The sequence below is a fragment of the Prinia subflava genome, chromosome 14, assembly GCF_021018805.1.
Source record: "Prinia subflava isolate CZ2003 ecotype Zambia chromosome 14, Cam_Psub_1.2, whole genome shotgun sequence".
In the NCBI taxonomy this organism is placed as follows: Eukaryota; Metazoa; Chordata; class Aves; order Passeriformes; family Cisticolidae; genus Prinia; species Prinia subflava.
The window spans coordinates 802,512-826,131 of record NC_086260.1 but is presented as its reverse complement, the minus strand read 5'-3'; the positions used below and the strand labels follow the sequence as shown (position 1 = coordinate 826,131).

Here is a 23,620-nt window from a genome sequence, read left to right as displayed (position 1 = left end):
GGACAGAGCTCCCTGAGGATGCTCTGAGCCCCTGCAGAAGGGACAATCCCAGGGACAGAGCTCCCTGAGGATGCTCTGAGCCCCTGCAGAAGGGACAATCCCAGGGACAGAGCTCCCTGAGGATGCTCTGAGCCCCTGCAGAAGGGACAAACCAGGGACAGAGCTCCCTGAGGATGCTCTGAGCCCTGCAGAGGGGCTCTGGGGCTGCTTGCCCCCCTGTCTGTGTGCAGAGGGGGTCCCAGCCCTGTGGCACAGAATAAAGCTGCATCAGGCAGTCCTTGCAGCTGGACAGACTGCCAGAGTCCAGAGCCTCCCCCCAGCCCTGGCAGGACAGCCCTGGAGGAGCTGTGTGCCCCAGCTGCAGGGGGATCTGAGCTCGGGTACCAGCCCTGGGCAGCACAAGGCAGGAGCTGCTCTGCAGGCCCTGATCCCCAGCACAGCCGGGCACCCCAGGGCTGCCCCTGCCTCACCTGCCCTGCCCAGGGCTCAGGGAGCTCTGCGTGCCCGCCCAGTGCCCCCCTTTGGCCTGGGCAGCATTTCTGCATCTCAGGGGCATGGCAGGGATGGGGACAGTGTGTTTGTCCTGCAGGTGCTGCTGGGGAGGATGGAAACTGGAGGGAAAGGTGGAGATGCTGAGGAAATGGACACAAAGTTTGTTAATGAGGATTAATGAGAGGAAGCTTGAGGAGATCCCCTGGAAGTGCAGAGGCTGCTGTTCTGGGGAGGGAAGGGGGAAAGGAGAGAGTTTGGGGTTAGAGAACAGTAAAAGGAATGAGTCTGTGGGAAGAGCAAGAGAGGACTGAGGCTGAGGAGAGGGAGGGATGAAAAGCAGAGGTGGATACGAGGGGCTGGGGTTGTAAAGATTGAGCCACGGCTGGAAAAAACTATCCACGAGTAAGGAAGCCTTGCCATAGAGAGTGGGCTGGAAAATCCCATTTGTTTGACAGAAAGTCCTGTTTGAGAGAGTGCCCTGCAATGGCACACTGATCCTGGAGCCTGCATGGGGCCATCTCAGGTGTGATCACAGAAATTCCCTTTAAGCATTGATTAAAAATACTCTAATTTAATTCCCTGGGTGTTTTGTTTCTCCCCTTAGTTCACTAATCCACGATGTCTGACCAGCCCTCTCATTGTCCCTCAGTTTACCTTCTCTCTGTACTTTGTCCCTTTTCCAGCCTCGTCCCTTTTCCTGGGGTGATGTGGTTCCCTTTCCCTTCTCTTTCCTCACAGGTGTCCCCTGTGCTGCCCTTTGGTCCCACTCCTGCCCAGCTGGGTTGGGGCAGGCAGGACAAACCCAGGTGCTCTCCAGACGTGCTATCATTATTTATTGTCATTGTCATCTCTCAGTTATCATGATTTATAAGGACTTGGCTTCCTCCAGGCTGAGCTGTGCAACCCAGGCCTCGAGCTGACTGAGCCTGCAGTGCCCTGAGCCCAGAGACAGCAGCTTTTCTGCTTAAACCCCTGAAGGATTTCACATAAATGCTCGTGTTTTAAGAGGAGCAGGGTGCAGATGTAGAGCAGCAGGGAGCTGTTTTTGACAGCTCCTCATTGACGTTTCATTGCTGTTTATGTATTTCTTTTAAAGCCAATTTTATATCCAGGCAAAAGCAAGTCTAGATGGATTGTCTAAAAACTTTTATTGGCTAATTAAGATTATACTGCTGGTATATCACTGCTGGACTCTGCGTGAGGAATGGCCTTGATTTTTTGCAGCATGAGCCTTTTGCCAAGTTTCCTATTATTCCTTGGGAGGGCTTTTTTCATATCTATTTCAATGTCAAAAGCAAATGCCACTTGAAGTCTCATGTTTGGACACCTGAGCCTGGATCAAGCACCTTGATTTTTTTCTGGAGTGCTGAGCATTGGTGGTTTCTGTTCCAGCTGCAGCTGCAGCTGCTCTGCACGCAGGGAAATCAGCCCAGCCCATGGAGCTGTCCCAGACCTGTGAGAGGTGGCCGAGGGTGGCCCTGGGCCAGCAGCCCTGGTGCCACCCTGCAGTGCCCCGGGGTGATGCTGAGGGAGGGGCTCACCATGGCCTGGGCCAGCTGGGTTATGCAGACCCAGCGTTTGTTTGGAGTTTGGGATCAGCCAGCTGGCTTTGGACACTCGGGTGCCAAAAGTGGTTCTGTTAGAAAGGTTTGGGTTGGGAGGGAGCTCAAATCCCACCCAGTGCCACCCCTGCCATGGCAGGGACACCTCCCACTGTCCCAGGCTGCTCCAGCCTGGCCTTGGGCACTGCCAGGGATCCAGGGGCAGCCACAGCTGCTCTGGGCACCCTGTGCCAGGGCCAGCCCAAGCTCTGAGATCAGGACAGGGTCCTGCTTACCCCGAGCCAGGAGGAACTGGAGCTTGGATATTCCCATCCTGGAGTTTTTGCCTCTTAATTATCCCCATCCCAGTTCATTCCTTGCGTTTGTTCTCAGCTCTTTCAGTGAAGCCAGAGCTGACCTCAAACCTCCAATTCTTGCAGCTAAAGGACTTTTATTTATCACCATCAGGAGGGAAGGCAGGGAGGCAGCCTCACAATATCACAGCCACCGTCTGTAGTGCCCAAATTTTTCCCTGAAACAAACATTTCCCATGGAAAACCTTCAGGAGCCCTGAGGGAGCCCAGCCCCTCTCCGGTGCCTCCACACGCAGCTGCCCCTGCTCTGCAGGATGCACTAAAAAAGCAATTAGCACTTTGGAGGGATTTGCAAAACTTTCTTCCTCCGGTGCCCCTGGAGGCTCTGGCCGGTGCTGCTGCTGTGCTCGGGGCTCTGTGATGAAGTTTTCCCTCTGACTTTTCCAAGAGCAAGTGCAAGGGCCGGGTTTGAGAGCAATCAACCCAGCAAATCACAGCCCTGCCTCCTGAGAGCTTCCAGCTCGTTAAAAGCACCAGCTCTTTTTAAAGCCTCACCGTGTTCTCTCCCTGCCCTTCCCTTGGAGTTCTGCCTCTGGCACCCCAGGGAAGGGCAGCAGCAGCTCTGGTGTCCGAGGCAGCCCTGAAGGCATCGATTGCACCTCAGAGCAGCCCCAGCTGGGCCATCCTCATCCTCTCCTCGGGTGTCCCAGGTGCCCCTGGAGCCCTGCAGTGCCCACGGCCAGGCTGGAGCAGCCTGGGACAGTGGGAGGTGTCCCTGCCATGGCAGGGGTGGCACTGGGTGGGCTTTGAGGTCCCTCCCAACCCGACCCAGTCTGGGGTTTCACTGCCAAACAGAGACAATCACTGGCACACCAAGATTTAGAGGAATACCCCCCAAAACCCAATTAAAACCGCAGATGCTTGCAGGAATATTCCTGGCTGGACAGGCAGCCGTGAGCAGCAATTGCCACCTCCTGCCTGGGGACAATGGCCAGGGTGGCACTGGCACCTCCCTGCAGAGCCCCGGGCCTGGATTTGTCCCTTTATTCCTGCTGGGGGCAGCCCTGGGTGCTGAGGAGGTTCTGTGTCAGTGGGAGCAGAGCATGTCTGAGAAATGTAACGACTGAATCCAGGGACTGCCATCCCTGCAGCTTTGGGTGGAATAGATCTGAGTATATTTTATTTTATATTTTATTAATCTCTGGTTTCTGAGCGTTCCCCAGCCCTGCAGTGAGCACGGGGCTGCATCCACAGTCACACATCCATCTTTTCCCTGGCCCCGGCCCCTCCCTGCACACCAGCAGCGAGATCACGCCGTGTTTGCAGTCGCTGTTTGATTCCTCAGAAATCTCAACAGCCTCCCCAGCATGAGAAGTAAAGCACTTCTTTTTATCACTCCTCAGATTTGGGCAGGTCTCAAAGCAAAGCCTGTGTAGTTTTGTCAGCTTCAGAAGGCCTTTCTGCGAGCAGAATGCTATTGATTAAACTCTAACGACATCTTTTACTTAGGCAGGAGCCAAGAATCATCAACATCAAAGATGGCAAAGATATCATTTGGCTGTCATTAGTGCCTAAGCTGCTTTTCCCTTCAGTAGGTGACTGTGCACAGGTGTAGCAGCAGCTGCTGTGAATGCAGGATTTTCCTGGATCAACAAATGGCTGGAAATCTCTGGTATTGAGAGCTGATGTGCAGATCTGTCCTCTGCTCATCCAAGCAGTGGTGGAGGAATTGATCTCAGCCACCAGGAGCTCTCTCTGTCTGTTCCAAGCAGCCAGTCCATGGAGGTTGTGTTTATTGGGATGGCAAATCCAGGTGGGAAAAATCCTCCCCCAGCTCAGCTCTCCATTCCAGGGCTGGCCATGGGCTGAGTGCAGGGGGCTGAGCTGGCCGAGGGCAGGGGCTGGGGCTGGGCTGCCTGGGGGACCCCAGCACAGCTCTGGGGCTGTCTGGGGCTCCCAGCACAGCTCTGGGGCTGTCTGGGGCTCCCAGCACAGCTCTGGGGCTGTCTGGGGCTCCCAGCACAGCTCTGGGGCTGCCTGGGACCCCCCAGCACAGATCTGGGGCTGCCTGGGGCCCCCAACACAGATCTGGGGCTGTCTGGGACCCCCCAGCACAGATCTGGGGCTGTCTGGGGTCCCAGCACAGATCTGGGGCTGTCTGGGGTCCCAGCACAGATCTGGGGCTGTCTGGGGTCCCAGCACAGATCTGGGGCTGTCTGGGGTCCCAGCACAGATCTGGGGCTGTCTGGGGTCCCAGCACAGATCTGGGGCTGTCTGGGGTCCCGGCACAGATCTGGGGCTGTCTGGGGTCCCAGCACAGCTCTGGGGCTGCCTGGGCTCCCAGCACAGCTCTGGGGCTGCCTGGGACCCCCCAGCACAGATCTGGGGCTGTCTGGGGCTGTCTGTGGCCCCAGCTCTCCGCTGCCCTTTTCCTTTGCTGTGTGGTCAGCCCTGCCCTGAGCCCTGCAGGGGCACTGGGCACAGGGTACCCACACTGGGCTCTGGGGTTGGGGTGATCCCTGCTGGGTCCCTGGGGGCAGGGTGGCTGTGAAGGCTTTGTCACATCGTTCAGGAAATGTCAGGAAGACGAGGATTGGGGAGTTTGCTGCTCTGCTGGTGCCCTGTGTGTGGAGAGGTGCTGGGCTGGAGTTACTCAGCACTGGACAAACCCCGAGGCTGCTTGTGGGGTTTGTGATCCTCCCCAGGGTCACAGTGTGCTGAGAGAGCACATTGCAGTGAAACTTGATTACACACAGCAGCTCAGTATTTCTGATAAAATCATTAATCTAATTTTTGTCTAATTTTTCTATTCTTCATTCACCATTACAACCATCCCACATTGCTCTCAGGCTGGTGTTGAGGCTGTGGAGGCTGATTAAATTGCAAAGCAGACTTTTAAATGAAAGGATCCATATCTAGCTACACTCATTATCAGCTCCAAGAAATTAAATCTACCCTCAGTGATTTACTCCAAACCAAATCAAACAGGCATTGGGCAGGCAAAGGGCACGGTGGCCGTGCAGCTGCAGCTGCAGAGGAGCCAGGCAGAGCCCAGAGCTGCCAGCACAGCCCCAGCTCCCCCTGCAGCCCCTCCAGCTCTGCAGGGAGCTGGGGCTGTGCAGGGGAGCTGCACATCTCAGGAACAGGAGCCCTGCTTCTCCTGGGAGCTCTCCTTGCTGCCTGGCACAGAACGGGCTCCGACCCTTCCCTTGGCTGCCCGGGTCCCTGTGAGGTCCCTGAGCAGGGACAGAGCCCCGTGTGGAGGGCTCTGCCTCAGCCCAGGGCTCTGGGCAATATTCCCAGGCTGGGGGAGCTCAGCAGGTGCCTGTGAAGTTTTTCACCACAGTGCTGGAACTTCCTTGAGGACACCATGAGAGTGGTGCACGTTTGCTGCAGGTTTAGGTGCTGGAGGCTTTCAGGTGCTGGCAGAGGCTGCAGAGGACCAGGGGTGGTTGGGTATTAATTACCTGTGCAGGGCAGGCAGGGGTGCTTGGGTATTAATTACCTGTGCAGGGCAGGCAGGGGTGCTTGTTAGCTGTGCAGAGGCTCCAGGATCTGCCCAGATGGCTGCTTAAACTAACATTTTATTTTGGGATTTAAGTTTCAGTTAGCCCTAGTTCACACCTTTATAAAACTACATCATTTTTTCCTGTAAGTTCATTTTTCAGGCAGCAATGACGTGACTGTGGAGCTTCACCTTACCTCAGCGTGTGCTGATGGGAAAGGTTCAGCTTTGCTCTGGCTCATCTGGAATTTTAAATGAGCCTGATGGAAAACTCAAGGCAGGAGATTTGTAAGGTTTTTACAGGAGAGAAAAGGTGGGACCTGTTCTGAAACCTTCCATGTTCTTGAACTGATCCAGCCAGGGCAGTCAGGTCACCCGTGGTGCCCAGTTTGTCACGCTGGGCTCTGGTCCTGCCTGAGCCCAGAACTCTCACACATTTCTGTGCTTGGTTGGGTTTATTAACCTCTGGTTTCAAGTCAAAGGAAAACACAAGGAGTTGTTTTCTGGCACAGGAAGTTTCGGGCTCGTAGTTTAATTGTGCTCTGGGTTTGTGAAGTCTTCAGAAGAGCCTTTCAAGGGCAATCCTGAGTTCTCTCCTTGCATGAGTGATCCACAAGACAAGCTCCTTTCCACTTCCTTGCTCTTCTGTTTCTTTTCATGAGCTGCATGGAGAGTCTGAATTAGCAGCAAAGAAAAAGAAGGGTGGAGGATGGTTTGGCACGAGTTGTCTTTGATGGACAAAGACAGCTCTGCCATAACAACATCCAGTAATGATCTGAATAAAGAAAAGGTAATTAAAACCACACAATTCTAAAACTTTATTTTCACATATGTCTGAAAATTTGGAAACACCTCCTGGAGTCAAACTGGCAATAAAGGTGTTTATAGCAGTATTTGAAATCCAAAATGCAAACCATCCACCTCTTACCTGTGTTTCTTAATGTGCAATTGTTATTTATTCTATACTTATAGAGATGTGTAACTTGGTAGCTTTACATAATCTTCTTCTGGTTGGTGTTAATTGAATTAGTCATGCTTTGGAATGCTAAAAAAGATTTGCCTATGGGAATTTCTCCTCAGTTGTGAGTCAACAGTCAAATCTCTGGATTTTGTTTTAGTCAGTGACTCTTCATTAGAATAAACAAGATTACTGGCAGGGGAAATGTTTTCTGTGTTGTATCAGAGGGAGGGCTGGGGAGTGCCCAGGTGAGGGGGTGCAGGTGAAGGGGGTGGGTTTGCAAGTTCAATATGCCTTGATATGAACTAATCAGACTCTTGCAGTGCTGGGCCCCTCTGTTGAAAAAAGAACAGATCTGTGAGTTTGGTGAACTGGACAAGTCTGGGACATTTGTTCCAATTTGATTTTTATAGCTCTGGAGGGACACGACAACCAAGCAAGCCATAGACATTTCCATTTATGCTCTCCAAAAATAGTGGGAGGCAGCGTGTGCTTCTGCACTGGAGGATTATGTAGGTCAGCCTGGTTCTGAACCTGTTATTAAATGTGACATTGCCAAAGAGAAATCAACAGAAAATGCAAGAAGCTTTGAGCAGGAATATCACAGGTACCTCTCTGTGTTTCACCCCAGAAGGTTCCCGAGGCACTGCTCAGCACTGTGCTTTGCTCACCTCTCCTCCAGACTCTCTACAAAATGATGGTGGTGAAAACCCCAGCTGCCATTCACCTGAGACAAACAGACGTGTAAAAGTGGCACAAAAATGGATAACTGCCGTAATGCTGGTGATTTAGGGGAAATTCAGTGTGATTTTTTGTAAATTATCTTTCATTTTCCTCGATGGTTGGGCTTGGAAGACCTCTGCAGCCTCTGGAAAATGTTCTGCCTTTTCTGAAAGCAATCTCAGGGGACTGGAGGCGTGCTTGGGCTGTGAGGTGCCCTGGCAGCAGGCACAGCCTGGTCTGCAGAACCAGCAGATGAGGGCAGGGCAGATCATCTCAGTGAGACCCACCCACGGGAGAGAGGAGCTGCTGGAAGGGAAAGTAGCTAAGAACAGGATTGAAATAGTAAAGGAATTGCCAGAAACTCCTGGATTTTCAGTGTAGGACATTCTGAACCCTGTGAGTGCAGGCACCCCTTCTGCAGAGCCTGCTCCTGGGAGAGGAAAGCTCTGCTCTGTGCTGTCCTTGCAATGCTGGGCTTTGGGCTTTGGGCTTTGGGCTTTGGGCTTTGGGCTTTGGGCTTTGGGCTTTGGGCTTTGGGCTTTGGGCTTTGGGAGCTGCAGCTGGTTCTGCCTCCGGTGGGTCCAGAGAAGCAATAACTCATGCCCAGGACTGAATTTCAAATGCACTCTCTCTCAAGGACTGCGACGTTCATTTACAGGCTCCTCATTCTGAACTTCTAAAGGTTTTACCCTGTGTCATCGTTATGCAGCAAGACTTTAGGGAGAGGGTTCTAAGGAGCCCCAGGCTCCTGTGGAGTGGTGTAAACCTTTTATTAGTGTAAGGCTTTTATAGGTGTGACCAGTTATGGTGTAATTCTTTTGTGGGTGTAATTCTTTTGTGGGTGTAACCCCTTTATTTGCCTGCTGGGGCTGTAAAGCTCAAGTGCTGGCACTGCCCTGTGAGCTGGGGGTGGTCCTGGCATCCTGCAGGTGCTGGGGCAGGAGGTGACCCCTGGAGGGTCACCCCTGTGATGCTGCCCTGGGGTCTCCCAGGCCGGGGGTGGCCCAGCTGCTGGGTTTGAGGCACCAGGAGGTGTCCAGGGGTCACTCAGTGATTTATCAGATCGTGAGGATGGTGTTGGTGTCCCCAGTCCCCCAAGGAGCAGCAGCCTCTGCTCGGGGTCAGCGCCGGCTCCTGGTGCCCCAGAGGGATGGGAGCACCCAGCCCCTGCCCCACTGCAGGGATTTGATTACTGCTACACACATCCACAGCTTAATGAGCCTAATTATGGGCACTTCCTCTTCCGTTCTCCATCATGTTGGGGTTTTTTTCCAGATTTCTCTCTCCTGATTTCACGTTGTTCATCCTTATTTACCATGGAAACAGGAGATCTCTGAATTATATTTCCAGCACATCTTCTGTCCAGACAGGGTTTGAACTGGCTGCATCAACCACCACTTTTGAGATGATTGGAGAACCTTGATACAAAATTACAGATATTTTGCTGTTTAAGTTTGAGTTCTGTTTCTGTCAAATGAAGAAAGAAAGAGCCAGAGAGAAAATTTGTCTGCAGAAAATACTCTGTGGCCAAGATGAAATCCTCCCTGCAATGAGGAGGCACAAGTGGCATCTGCAGTGGAATCTCTGGGAGTTTGATCCATCAGAGCATTCCAGGGGCACGGGGCTGACTCCTGGGAGTCGTTTCCAGCTGTTGGCAGGAGGGTAATTTCACTTTAGCTCCTATTGCAGCTGGCAGGCAAAAACCCAGACACAGCCACTAGAATTTGGAAGTTGCTGCCACCAAATTCAACCTTTTCACCTTTGACAATCTCCTGATAAATTGAAAGTGATTCAGGACCTCTCAGGCACCGAGCTCTGGAGCCCGAGCGCTGCAGGAGGGGGGGATTTTGCTTTTTAGTTATTCTAACGGATTTTTTTTAAGCATTTACATTTTTTCCCAAGGAAATCATTTCTGCTGGGTGCAGGAATGTGGCAAACACTGTGTAGCAGCCAGTTCTGACATGGCAACAAGCAGCAAGCCCTGGCAGGATGAATTATCCTTCCTTCCTCCCTTCCTCTGAGCTCTCTGCTCCGCTGTAGGTGTTGGTGATGCCCTCAGCTGTGGCAGGGGAAACACAACAGTGAACTCCACATCTTGGTAGGTAAAAAGTGTTTCCATTTCCCTTCCAACCATTGGTGAAATGCTTTTATTTCTTTTTAAAGAAGATCCCCTTCGTTTTCACAGCAAACTGTGCATCTCAAAGTTGGTGTGTTGGCTGGCTGCTCAATTAGTAGGAATGTTCCATGCTAGTAATTAACAAGGATCTACCCAAAAAAAGAGATGTCTCCTTGGCAGTGTCACTTTTCTGGAGAAAAAAAATAAAAATATTGCATGAAAGGCTGAGGGAACTGCTCCAGATTTGCTTCCAAGATCTGTAAATCAGGCAGAGGATTTACATGTTCTGCTGTTTCAGCTGGAATTCGCCTCCTCCATCAGATTATTTTAGCATTTTGTGGATGGTACTAATTAAAATTTATCATCAAAGTAACTTTAGTTTTAATAGGACTCTTTCCCCAGTGTGACAGGAATCAAGTTTATGTTTAAAGTCTTTGCTGAGCTGCTCGGAGGGAGCAGGGCTCCTCCATGTCTTGGTATCTTTGAGAGCACAGGAAATCAGGATTCTCCATTTGTGGAGGGCTGAATTTGGGAGCTGCAGGGGTGCTGCACCAGTGCAGCAGTGGGGCAGCCCCAGTGTCACCCAGTGTCACCCCTGGGTGGGTTGGGGGCAGCCCTGGGGCTCCGGGGGGCTGCAGCTCCCAGCCTGGATTGGGGGTGGGTGGGAATTCCCATCCCAGGGGCTTTTCACTGGAAACAGAGGCAGCTCCTTGGCTCCGTGGTGTTTTCCTGGGATTTTAAGGAATGCTGGGTTTTGGTGGGGCGGCTGCTGAAGGTTTTGTGTGTCCCAAGGACTCTCCAGGTGAGAGGAACCAGCAGCCTGGTGGGGCTGGTCTGCATTTTCTGTGTTTGCAGAATGGAGGAATCTGGGGACCTGTCCCCCCTGTGGGGTTCTCCCCCGCCCTGGCACAGCCCCCTCCCTCTCCCTGGCCTTGGGAAGAGGCCTTTTCCCAGATCCTGGCCTGGCACTGCCCTGCTGTGCCTCCCCCGTGTCCTTTGTCCCCAGCCTGGTCCCTGCCCAGGTTTCCCCTCCTGTCCCATCCCCACCATCCTCACCTGGCCTGGGAGTCCCAGCTCCCAGCAGCAGCTCCTTCATGAATATTTGATTGTGGCTCGTTATCAGCAATATCCCGGGAGATGGCAAGGGAGGCTGTGTGGGAGGGTGCTTTAAAAGCTTATCTTTAAAGCCATGATGTTTTGTGATTTAAAAATTAAGTATGGATTAACAAACGGAGAGCTGACACTGTCTGGGGAATCAGGAGTGGGGAGAGGGAGAAGAGCATGACTCAACAAACCGCTTCATCTCATCGAGTGCAGCTCTGGGTGGGTGTGAGGGGCTGCTCAGAGCTCTGACACAGCTCCTGCCTCAGCAGCTGTGCAGCAAACTTAATTAAAAACATCCATTTCCCCAAAATAAGAAGGCTGCAGAACAACCGAAAGCGAGTGGATTAAACAAGGCTCGCTGGAATTTCATGGATGTTCTGCTTTTATCCTTTATTTTCTATGCAGGGAACATTGCCTTGCCCTGGGAGAGGCATCTGGAAGGGCAAGAAATGGAAATTCCATCCTTGGGAATGGAGCTGCTCTCCCAGGAGAGCTCCCGGTGCTGCAGGGCTGGACACGGCTCTGGGGGTGGGACAGGGACGTGTCCAGGCAGGGAATGCAGAATTCCTGAGGGAGCTGGGAAGGGGCTCAGCCTGCAGAAAAGGAGGCTCAGGGGGACCCTGTGGCTCTGCACAGCTCCTGACAGGAGGGGACAGCCGGGGGGATTTGGGATCTGATCCCAGGAACAGGGACAGGAGGAGGGAACGGCCTCAGGCTGGGCCAGGGGAGGCTCAGGGTGGATTTTGGGAACAATTCTTCATGGAAAGGGAGCTCAGGCACTGGAAGGGCTGCTGCTGGTGGAGTCCCCATCTCTGGAGGGGTTTAAAGCCGTGTGGAGGTGGCACTTGGGGACAGGGGCCTGGTGGCCCTGGCAGTGCTGGGGAGTGGTTGGATTCTGACCTTGGAGGGCTTTTCCAGCCCAGACCATTCCGTGACTCTGTGAGCTGACAGTTCCACCCAGCCATGGCTTGCCAGAGCTCTGAGGGGGTCCCAGCCCCAGATCCCAGCCCTGGAATGAGCTGCTCTGTGTGTGAGCTCTGAGAAAGAGAATTTTAGATTGAAAATTCCACGTTTTCTGTTAAAATAGAGGTGGTGGCAAAGCAGCTCCTCTGCAGGGCAAGTTCCCTGAGTAGGTAGACTTGGAATGCCAGGGAGGAATTGAATCAGTGGTGGCTGAGCTGTCTCTTCGCTCTCTGTTTTGGAATCAATCTAATCAAGTTCTTTCAATATGCCATAATATTGGGAGAAATGATTAATACAAACCCTGCAAACTGAGATGAAGCTTTGAAATTAATTTCAAATATTAAAAGTGTTAATCAAAGTGTTAATTTCCCTCACTCCCACTGCAGTAGTTTTTGCAAAGTAAAGATAACTTTGGTCATCTTTTCCAACTGCAAAATGAATTAAAGATAAAGGAGGTGGATGTCTTATTGAAATAACAGTTAGCATCTGTTTCCTTAGAACTTACATTGATTTAATTACTTTTTATTTGTTTAACACTGAGAGCATCATTCCAATCCCTCCTGAAAGTCAGAGTGCTTTTAAGAGAAGTTGTGTTGGCCCTTGTCCCTTGCTCCAGGCTGGGCTGGGGAGCAGCCTCGGGGGTCTGGCAGGGAGGATTCAGTGGGAGCCCGTCCTGCAGCCCAGGGGCTTCCAGAGCAAGCAAAAACCCCTCTGCACTGGCACTGTCTGCACACAGAGCCCTGGAGTGCAGCTCCTGATCCCCTCAGTTCCCGTGGGATGTGATCAATGCCCTGGGGTAATTCCCACTGCAGGGGCCTGCCGGGAGGTGCAGGGGGGCAGTGGGAAATTTGACCTGCAAATAATAGAAGGAAATTCAATTAACTTGAGACTAATGTGAGGAGTGCCCCACAGTAAGGGAAAGGGGCACGTTCAGCATATTAATCCTTCCTTATCCTTTCTTTGGCCTCTCTCTTTGGTCTTGTGAATCCCAGATTTCCTGGTGCTGCCTTGCCCTATCAAGATTCCGCAAAAAAAAAGTAGTGGTAAAACTTCTTTGTGGCATAGAAAGTGTTTAAAGATTGGTTGATTGATTGATTGATTGATTGATTGACTGATTGGAGGCTGTGACCTCATTTCTGGTCCATGAATACTTTGACTCTCCGAAGTTCTTGCTGTAAAGTGAATTTCCCTGGGTTTATTCTTGGTGCCGCACAGTGCAGCTTCCCCTACACTGTCACAGGTCTGGATGCCCAGTTCATAAAATCAGGACTGCAGCACCAAGGACATGGAGGCTTTAAAGATTGATGGTGTTTTTGGAAGCTTTTAGGGCAGTGTGGGCTTTCCTGGGGTGAACCTGCAGCAGTCCCTGTGCAGTTAAATGCTTTGGGAACTCTGGATATTGGCAAATGTTTCACAGCCTCTCAAGCCCAGCATCAAGTGAAGAGACTCACTCTGTCTTCAATGGGCTGCTCATTGAAAGGGCTCTTTAGGATGCAGTCAGTGAGGAGCTTTGTGCTGGGGTCACCCAGGAATGTCCATGTCCCATCTTTTCTGGGGATCCTGGGAGAAGGAACGTGGCCAGGGAGTGGGGCTGGGAGAGACCTTGGAGAGAGCCAGTGCCACCCTGCCACTGTCCCAGGCTGGCCTGGGGTGCCACTGAGTGTCCTGGGCGAGGGCCCTGGCTCAGCCCTGTCCCCAGAGCCCCCAGCTGGGTGTGGGTGTCTGGCCAGGTCCAACATGAGAATTCCAGGAGGCAGTGCTGGGGTGAACCCTGGACTGCTCCTCCTCTGTGCCTTTGCAGCCCCGGCTGTCAGAGCTCCATGAAATGCCCGGCCAGGGCAGGGTGAGCTTTGCCAGGCTGCAAGAGAGGTTTTATTGAACTATATTGCATTTTTAGTACTCATTTGGGAGAGGGTCGTTAAGGCTCAGCCGAGTACATTAAGAGCATTACTCCAGTGTGAAGGAGATGGGGATTATGAGAATGACTAGAAAACCAAGGAATTACAGAGTTCTGTTTCCATTCTCCATTTCCCTGTCTGAGGGCTGGGGACAGAACCTGTTTAAACAATTCCCAGCCTTGCTGAACGTGCCCATTTTGTGTCCCAGAGGAACAGTGGTCGCTGTGTGAGCTCCCAGCAACGACCTTGGGCGTCAATCTGGAGGCAAAAGGTGCTGCAGCAGGGCAGGAGTGATCCAAAACCCAGGTGGGACTAACAAAAACCTGGTGTGGTTCCACAGCCACCCCCTGGCACCTGCAGGTGTGATCCAGGGCCGTGCAGGGATGGGCACAGGGTGGGGCTGGTACAGAGGGATGGGCACAGGGTGGGGCTGGTACAGAGGGATGGGCACAGGGTGGGGCTGGTACAGGGGGGTCCTCTGGGGTTCAGCTCTCCAGCCCCATTTGGCCCTGGCTCTGTGGGCCTTGTTCCATGTCCCTGATCTCTTGCAGAGCTTTTGCCAGCCTGGCACTGGGCTCTTGAGGGCGTTTTGTCGTGCTGTAAATGCTGGGTGGAACAAGGAGGCAACATGTTTCCTTCCAAAATTATCTATCAGAGAGCGCCTCTCCTCCTCCCTCCCTCCCACGGAGATGTCTCACAGTGTCCTTGCTGGGTTTGTCACTCTTTGGAGAGGTGACAAGCCTGTGCTTGCCCTGCCACAGAGCAGCCACAGCAGTGCCCTTATCTGGGAGCAGGCACAAACGCTGTGTGAATTCTGAGAAAAAATGGGCTGGGAACGTGGGAACACTCCAGCCCTGTGCTGGAAAAGGTCCATCCTCAGGGGAAAGGCTCCATCCTTGGGGGAAAGGCTCATCCTTGGGGAAAGGTTCCATCCTTAGGGAAAGGCTCCATCCTTGGGGGAAGGCTCCATCCTTAGGGGAAAGGCTCCATCCTTAGGGAAAGGCTCCATCCTTAGGGGAAAGGCTCCGTCCTTAGGGGAAAGGCTCCATCCTTAGGGGAACGGCTCCATCCTTGGGGAAAGGCTCATCTTTAGGGGAAAGGCTCCATCCTTAGGGGAAAGGCTCATCTTTAGGGGAAAGGCTCCATCCTTGGGGGAAGGCTCCATCCTTAGGGAAAGGCTCCATCCTTAGGGAAAGGCTCCATCCTTAGGGGAAAGGCTCCGTCCTTAGGGGAAAGGCTCCATCCTTGGGGGAAAGGCTCCATCCTTAGGGAAAGGCTCCATCCTTGGGGAAAGGCTCCATCCTTGGGGGAAAGGCTCCATCCTTAGGGAAAGGCTCCATCCTTGGGGGAAGGCTCCATCCTTAGGGGAAAGGCTCCATCCTTAGGGAAAGGCTCCATCCTTAGGGAAAGGCTCCATCCTTAGGGAAAGGCTCCATCCTTAGGGGAAAGGCTCATCCTTGGGGAAAGGCTCCATCCTTGGGGAAAGGCTCCATCCTTAGGGGAAAGGCTCCATCCTTAGGGAAAGGCTCATCCTTAGGGAAAGGCTCCGTCCTTAGGGGAAAGGCTCCGTCCTTAGGGGAAAGGCTCCATCCTTAGGGAAAGGCTCATCCTTAGGGAAAGGCTCCATCCTTAGGGGAAATCTCCATCCTTAGGGGAAAGCCTCATCTTTAGGGATCACTTTGTGCTTGCAGTTTGCAATGATCCATCATCCAGAGGTGGCATTGTTGTTTCTGGGGGCAGATTTCCCTGCCAGGACAGCCTGGCACTGGCAGCTCCTGGAATTGCAGCGTGGGGAGGCAGCTCCAGCTCCAGATCAGCTCTGCAGCCCTTTGGGATCCCCAGTTCCAGCCCTCCCCCCTTAGCCCAGGTCTGATCTGGGCTCTCTCTGTGCTCTTGGTTGTTAGGAGCAGGGGAAGGACAAGGCTCAGGGCATCAATAAAGTTGTTCAGCTGAGTTGTTCCTGCTCTGGGCCTTCCAAAGAAAACAGGGAATGGTTTGTCCATTTAGGGCTTTTCTTCCTGGTCCCCTGCAGTCCCATCTCCTTGCAGTGGTGACGTTCCTTTGTTGGTGGGTCTAGAGCCCCTCTGGGCAGGTCCCCTTTGCAGGGCTCTGCTCCTGGCCTGGAGCTGCACCACAGAAGGGATTGCAGTGTTTGAAGCAGGACTTTGTTCCCTATTGCTTTCCCCACATGGCTGCACTGTGTGGCTCCAATGCACCTTTTGCACGGATTTTAGGGAGCCAAAACCTCCCCAGCCCTGGGCTCAGCCCCTTCTCACTGGAGGTTCCCAGGCACAGGCAGCTCCTGGCCCCACAGCACATCCTCATTTTCCTTCAGTCTGTCTCACAAACAGAGCTCTCCTACATCTCTCAAAGTGATCTTACACCATTCTTTTAATTTAATTTAGTGTTCCCAAGGAGAGTCTTAATTTTTTGTATATTACTGGAGTTTAACTGCCATAATAAAGGACAATTCTGAGGTGATAAAACACACCAGGAATGTCATTAAATATGCAGCAAAGGTCTGACACAATGGAATTAAGCATTAATGAATAACATACTAGAAATATTAGTCTTCCATATTAGTTTAGGTGTTCTGTTGTTGGGTAATGTTGAGGGCTAATGCGAAAAAATGAAACAATAAACAAGATTAGTGAAAATGAAATTTCCAAGTGATTCAGTAGCTTCTTCATGTGTAGAAAGTTTCCAAGTTAAAGCTGTTGGGTATCCACAGGGATCCTTCTCCTTGGATAAATTGTTGTCATTCCATGTTTTAATGTAATTTTATTATTGGTGCACTTTCCATTTTTACAATTGAATTACCATACTGTGGAGATGTAATTTAAATCCGAGCCCATCTGCAGAGCAGGGCAGTTGTAAACTTCTTTTACTGCCACAAGCAAGGACTTTGGAGCTCCTGGCAAGAGCAGAGTGAGCATTCCTAGGGAGCAGGATATCAATTGTTCAGTAAAGACACGAGCAGCCAATCCTGAGCCTCGTTAGGACTTTGATTTAGGACACGAGGGCCCAGCTGGCATTTCTGGATCTCTCTGCAAGCCATTTTTCACCTTGAAGTTCCTTTTCCTTGAGGATCCTGCACATTCTGTGCTGATCTGGCCTGTCCATTTGTTTTTGCCCTTGCAGCGTGGTGCTCCAGACCTGTGTTGTGTGGGTGGAGTGCAGGTAGATGAACCCACCCAGCTCTCTCTGAATGTCCTTGATCTGCCTTCTTTGGGGGGCAGAATAAATCCATTTATCCCCATTTCTGGCTGCCTGGAATGGCAGGAGCTCCTCTATCCCTCAGCTCATTCCCAATTTCAGTCTGAAATTCCTTTGGGGCTGGGCTGGAGCTCCTGGAGGAGCCCTGGCTTTGTGTGCTGGGAGGAGCAGCTCCCACCCTGCTGGCCCCTTGTCCCACGGTGGGCAGGGAATATTCCACACCCAGGGCAGCACTGACCTTGTTCTCTTGTTTTACTGTGAATTGCAGGTTTGGGAACGGGGCTGGAAATCTTCCTACACTGGAATAACTTCCCAAAGATCTGATTGTTTCTTGTGGGGGCCGATGGCAGGCCTGGAACGGGGGTTTGTTCTGTTTTTGGTTGAACACAAACCCAAGCTTGGCCCTGAAGCCCTCCCTGGGACGTGGCTGCTGCAGCAGGGCCACGTGTGAGTCACAAATCCATCTGCAGCCTCTGGCTTGGAGCATTTGGTGGGTCTGTGTCAGTTGTTTGAGCTCTGTCCCTGCTGAGGGGTTTGGAGCTGTGTTTCAGGACTGTAAATGATCTTTTGCCATTCTGGTGCTCTGGGGTGTGATTCTGCCTTCTCAGGAGCTCTCCTCAGCTGTGCTATCCAGGCTGTCACACAGGGAGATCCTGACCTCCTTGGAGTCGCTTTTCAGCATTGCTGCCACTGCAGTACAGGAGGTTTTCAGGTGATTTTCATTGCAGCTCGTGAATTGGATATGCAGGGAATGGCAGGAAGTGCCAGAACCCAGCAGTGATACAGAAAATGTACAATGAAATGGAGAAAACCTCCTGTGTGCCTTTGATGTTTATTGCATTTCTTCCCCAGTTAATTCCCCTCCTTTGGCTCTCCCAATCTCCAGTTTAAGTGTTTGATGGATTTATTTCCCCTTGTGTGATGGGGGGCCCTGCCTGGAGCGTCGTGGGCCCAGAGCAGCTCCATGGCAGGAGAAGGGATCAGCTCTGATCTGATCCCTAAGGGACCAGAACTCTCCTGCACTTGAGGAGTTTTTATTTTTATTGCTGACTTTACAAAGTCTCAGTACCATTGCTGTAATAATAAGCAGAGGGGACTCAGTTTCTTCGTGCAGAAAAGCCAGTTCTTCATTCACAGAACTCATTTAGTGCCGTTCTCACAGAGCTGGTGTGCAGCACCCACTGGCTGGCAGTTCCCACTCCTTCATCCGCTGCTCAGGGGTGATCTGTGTGTACCTGCTGAGGCTCGGGTGTTTCCTTTCTCCCTTGTGGGGTCTCACGGGACAGATCTATTGCAAAGGTGCCACTCATTTCTCTCCCCAAGAGCAGATTGTTGTGCAAACGAACTTTTCACACCTGGGATTGTTTTGCACTTAGAGGAAGGGACAGGCTAGCTTGGTAATTCAGCAGAGCCAAGCCTGATTTCATAAAGCCCTTCTTTTATAGCATCTTTTCCCGGTCTGCAGCACACCTTCTGTACTTAACCTGAGCTTTTCTCACCCCTCCCACCAAACATCCTCCAGATCTCAGTTTGGGGGTGTTTTCTGTGCTGGTGTGCAGTGAGGAGTGTCTTGGAATCGCTGCCAGTGGAGGAGCTGTGCCAGGGGCTTTGTCTGTGCTTCCCAGAACTCTGATGAACATCCACGAGGCAGCTCTTGGCAGCTGCTAATTTTAAAACAACATATTCATCAAATTAATTGAGAATTCCTTTTAATAGTCATCAGCACCAACATAACTTTGTGACGTGATGTTTTCAGTGTTGCCAAAAGTGATTCCCCCCAGAAGTGCATCTCTGCAGATAAATCAGCTGGAAAAGTGTTAAATTGTCTCTTTTGCTACCTGGTAATCCAATTAAGTGGTGGTAAGAAAAATAGCTCCTGGAGAGTTTCAGGGAGGCAGAATAACGTGCTTAGTGTTGTAGCAGAACCCAAACAGCGCATCCCTGGGTCTGCAGGCTCTGCAGCAGCTCCTGGGTTCCAGGTCCCTGAACCCCTGAGCCCCAGCACCGCCTGCCCTGGCTGCAGAGGGTCCTGCAGGGGGTCCTGCAGAGGGTCCTGCAGAGGGTCCTGCGGGCTCAGGGTGCAGGAGCACCAGGGGATGCTCAGGGGTTGCTCAGGGGATGCTCAGGGGATGCTCAGGAGTTGCTCGGGGTTTGCTCAGGAGTTGCTCAGGGGATGCTCGGGGGTTGCTCAGGGGATGCTCAGGAGTTGCTCGGGGTTTGCTCAGGAGTTGCTCAGGGGATGCTCACAGCACTGGGAGCTACTTGGAGCATTTGTCACTTCTCCAGGCCACCAGGGGAAATGAGTAACTGCAGGAGCCCTGTGACAAGATCCTGAATTTGCAACTTTCATGTTTTTACCACCCAATTCCCTGGGAGGTTTTTCCCTGGGAAGTGCTGTGAATTAACCTGACAGTTTCAATAACTGTGCACATGTTTCCTGTTGTGGTGGGATGTGGGGGGAGGATGTGAAAGCTGAACTTACTCCGTTGTGCCTTTTGGACAGCACACACCCAACTCCTCTGCTTGCTGAGGGCTGACAAAGGGCACACTGACTTTTGCCGTGTATCCCGAATTCCTCCTTGCCCTTTTTCCCTAATTCCTTAGAGCAGAGGGGGTGCCAGGGCTGGCAGGGTACCATGATCTGCTCCTCTTGGGAAAGCTCTCCCTCCCCCTGGACTGAGAGCAGCTCCCCATCCCCAGGGCTGGGACAGTGCTGGGGCTGCTCAGAGCAGGGCTGGCTGGGCTGTGCTGTAACCCACTGTGAGCCAGCTGGGACATTTTGGGAAAGCTGGAACACTGCTCGTGGGTTTGGGGTCATTCCATAGGATTCTGACTGGGGAAAATAAAAGAGCATGTAAAACTGTTCAGATTTCTGAACTCACTGGCAGTGACACTCTCAATCTTCATTTAAAAGGAAATTTACTTTTAAAACTCGGTATTTATTGTTGGCTTTTAAAGGGTAAAAGAAAGGTTGCAGAAAGTCAAGGTTGTGATGATTGCCAAACAAAATGAAACGTTTTATGTGAGTCAGAGAGAAACTTGGGGGTTATTATTCTCCTTTATTCCTTTCCAGCCTTGCCTTTTCACTGCTCTCTCTCTTCCCACTGAAACAATCGTTTCCCCCCGGAGTGTTTGGAGCAGCCAAGGTCCAGCAGAGCTCCTTTGCTTGCAGGCAGCTGCAGCTCAGCTTCTCTCTGTCAGAACTCAGGGAACACGGGGCTGACCTGCTTGGTGAGGGCTCAGGGTGGGCACAGGGCTCAGATTTCACCATTTCCGAGCAGGAGCTGGGTTTTCCTGGCTGTCCCATGGCTCTCTCCGGGTTTGCTTTGCCCCGGGATGAGGAGGATGCTCCAGGGCTTGAGCCTCCTCCTCCTCCTCCAGGTTCTTCACCCTCCAAAACCTTCTCCAGTGCCTCAATTGCCAGGACTTTTAAATCTGGGTTTTAAAGCCTCTCTGTGAATCTCTCCCTTGTCCTGCTGCCTTTTAATTAACTCATCCCCACTGCTGGTTTTTATTAAGAGCTCTGATACGTTATTAATTAACGCACTGTGCGCTGTGGTGAGCAGGGTGGTATCAAAGATGCTGTAAAAGATGAAAGTGTTTGCTACTGAGAAACAAAATAATTAAGGCAAAGTTGTGTTTTCATCTGCCAGCACAACCAGAATGTCAGTGGAGATGGGATTTTTTTAATTTTATGTTTCCTGAAACAAACTCAACAACTGTAACATGGGAATTGTGCTTAAAGTGGCTTTTTTTGGTCTGGCTGTGACTGTGCTGATGCTCCTTGCTGTGTTCTCTGGGTATTTGTGAGAAGTCCCATTCACAGACTTCATCTTGGGGCCTTGCTGTTTGTTCTCTCCATCCTGTTTGGTGGCGGGCCCTTGAATGAAAGGGATTTTCTTGCACATTGTGTGTTTTGCCAGTGTCTCAGCTTTGGCTGTTCCTATTCCAGGTAAGTCATTCCAGTAGAACCATTTCCCCCAGTAGCCCTCAGGTTGCAAAATCAAAAAGAATCTCAGCTCTCCACTGAGATAAGACCTGATTAACTGAGATAAAACCTGCCCAATACATATCAGTACCTTCTGCCCCTCAGCTTTGGGGGTTTGTTTATTTATTTATTATTTATCAGTTTGAGCTTGTTCAGGTTGCTGTTGTTTCCTGTTTTAATTCCTCTCCTTCTCATGCTTCCACTGCCCATTTCTTTGCTTATTTTGCTTTTCTGCAGTGGGCTGGGCACAGCCTGTGCAATCCCTGACCCTCCCAGCCGTGCAGGCTGTGGTGTCAGAGCAGGGATTGCACGGATCCCCCTGGACCAGGCCCCGGAGTGCTGGAAGGGCAGTGCCCCGTGGCAGAGCTGCTGCCCCCCAGGGCCGGGCATTCCCCACTGCCATGTCCCTGCCATGTCCCTGCCATGTCCCTGCCATGTCCCTGCCATGTCCCTGCCGTCCCCTGAGGGTCCCTGTGTGCTCTGCTCCCTGGCACAGGCGGGCTCTGCATCGCCCAGTCCCTGAAGATCCCCCAGGACCGCAAGGACAAGAGCATCGACTTCGACAGGATCATCCGGCAGCTGCTGGAGACGCCCAACGCCAGGGCCATCGTCATCTTCGCCCACGACGAGGACATCAGGTGAGAGCTGGCACCGGGCCCTGCTGGCAGGGACACAGGACAGCTGGGAGCGGGGCAGGAGGGGCTGGCAGGGACACAGGACAGCTGGGAATGGGACAGGAGGGGCTGGCAGGGACACAGGACAGCTGGGAGCGGGGCAGGAGGGGCTGGCAGGGACACAGGACAGCTGGGAGCGGGACAGGAGGGGCTGGCAGGGACACAGGACAGCTGGGAGCGGGACAGGAGGGGCTGGCAGGGACACAGGACAGCTGGGAGCGGGGCAGGAGGGGCTGGCAGGGACACAGGACAGCTGGGAATGGGACAGGAGGGGCTGGCAGGGACACAGGACAGCTGGGAATGGGGCAGGGAGGGCTGGGCTGGGAGCCCCGTGGGGATGGGGAGCTGGAAATGTGGGGAGGCGCCGGGGGGAGGCACGAGGCTGCCCCAGCTGGGGGCACCCACACTGTGCTGCAGGGACAGGGATGGGGACCAGGAGCTGGGAGCTTGTCCTGGGATGGGGAGCAGGAGCTGGGAGCTCTTCCAGGGATGGGGACCAATTACTCAAACTCAAGAAGGAGGAAGAAGAAAGCAAAGAAGAAGGACAAAGACAACACCCCAACACTTCTGTCTTAACTCACACGTGTTACAGTGCACTAAAACCCCAAATCCTGGGTTTCTGAGGCTCTGACAGCCCCGTTCCTCCCCACAGGCAGGTCCTGGCGGCGGCCAAGAGGGCAGACCAGGTGGGACACTTCCTCTGGGTGGGCTCGGACACCTGGGGCTCCAAGGTGAGCCCGCTGCTGCAGCAGGAGGACGTGGCCGAGGGAGCCATCACCATCCTGCCCAAGAGGGCCACCATCGAGGGTAAGAGCCTGTCCTGCCAGCCCTGGCGCTGTAGGACACCAACAAATACTCCAAATATTTCAGAAGGCAAAGGGCTGCATTTATCCATATTGCTTGTGTGCTTCAGAAATATCCCCACTCGTACAGATGCGTGTGTATGGCGAATTTTGGGAAACTTGTTCTGCTTAATCTCTTTGTTTCTCAACTTTCCCTTGTGCTCTGAAGTGCTTGTGGTCCAATCTTGCCTCAATTTTTTAATCCTGTAGTGGGTAAAGATGCTTTAGCACCCACATGGCTTCCTCTGGGCACCAGAGAGGTTGGTCAGGGTCTGTGTTCTCTGCAATGTGGGGGAAAAGTTCTTCCCAGGGGAGACACTGAGCAGAGGAACCCAACTCCTCTGCTGGCCCAGCCCTCAAACACGCTGCCCACATTAAAGTGGCTTCTGGTGTCTTCACTCCCTGGAAAACCAAATATTTGTGTTTTTCCCGTGCCTGCACTCCCTGCTCATCAGTTATTCCTCTCAGGTAAATCTTCTCTTTCATTCTTTTACATTTTTAACCCCCCGAGGCACTCATGGATGTTATTTCTCCGTAAATACAGAAAGTTGACAGACAATGAAGTGGTTTGTTTCAGAAAACCAGGATATTTTAATAAGCTTTTCACACTGTCTGTATTCATCCCTGAGGGTTTCTGACACAAAAACAAAAATTCTGTCAACAGTACACAGAAACAAAAACTTTCCACGTTTGTTTGTTTTAAAATATTTCCCCATTATGCTACACATGGAGCCCCTCCTGGGAAGGATGAGAGGGTTGTGGATGCAGTGAGTGAGGATGGCAGAGTGGGAGTTCAGGTGTAGAGTCAGTTAAATTGGAGTTCTGAACATCAGTGTATCTGGAGTACCTGCAGGAGCCTGGGTTTACTGAGCCTGGTGTACCTGCAGGAGCCTGGGTTTACTGAGCCTGGTGTACCTGCAGAAGCCTGGGTTTACTGAGCCTGGTGTACCTGCAAGAGCCTGGGTTTACTGAGCCTGGAGTACCTGCAGAAGCCTGGGTTTGTTTGGCCTGGTGTACCTGCAGGAGCCTGGGTTTACTGAGCCTGGTGTACCTGCAAGAGCCTGGGTTTACTGAGCCTGGAGTACCTGCAGAAGCCTGGGTTTGTTTGGCCTGGTGTACCTGCAGGAGCCTGGGTTTACTGAGCCTGGTGTACCTGCAGGAGCCTGGGTTTGTTTGGCCTGGTGTACCTGCAGAAGCCTGGGTTTACTGAGCCTGGTGTACCTGCAGAAGCCTGGGTTTACTGATCCTGCAGGTATCTCCTTGTTCAGGTTCTGCTGGGGCAGTGC

At 52.3% G+C, this 23,620-nt stretch overlaps 1 protein-coding gene across 2 annotated transcripts in view; it reads left to right on the top strand.

The window, feature by feature from the left end:
* Positions 1–23,620, top strand: part of GRM7 (glutamate metabotropic receptor 7) — a 171,173-nt gene that overhangs the window by 73,118 nt on the left and 74,435 nt on the right. For both annotated transcript variants that reach the window (XM_063411800.1, XM_063411801.1), the window contains exons 3-4: positions 21,315–21,456; positions 22,145–22,299. In XM_063411800.1, the coding sequence (XP_063267870.1) occupies positions 21,315–21,456; positions 22,145–22,299 (297 nt within the window). The remainder of the gene's footprint in view (positions 1–21,314; positions 21,457–22,144; positions 22,300–23,620) is intronic.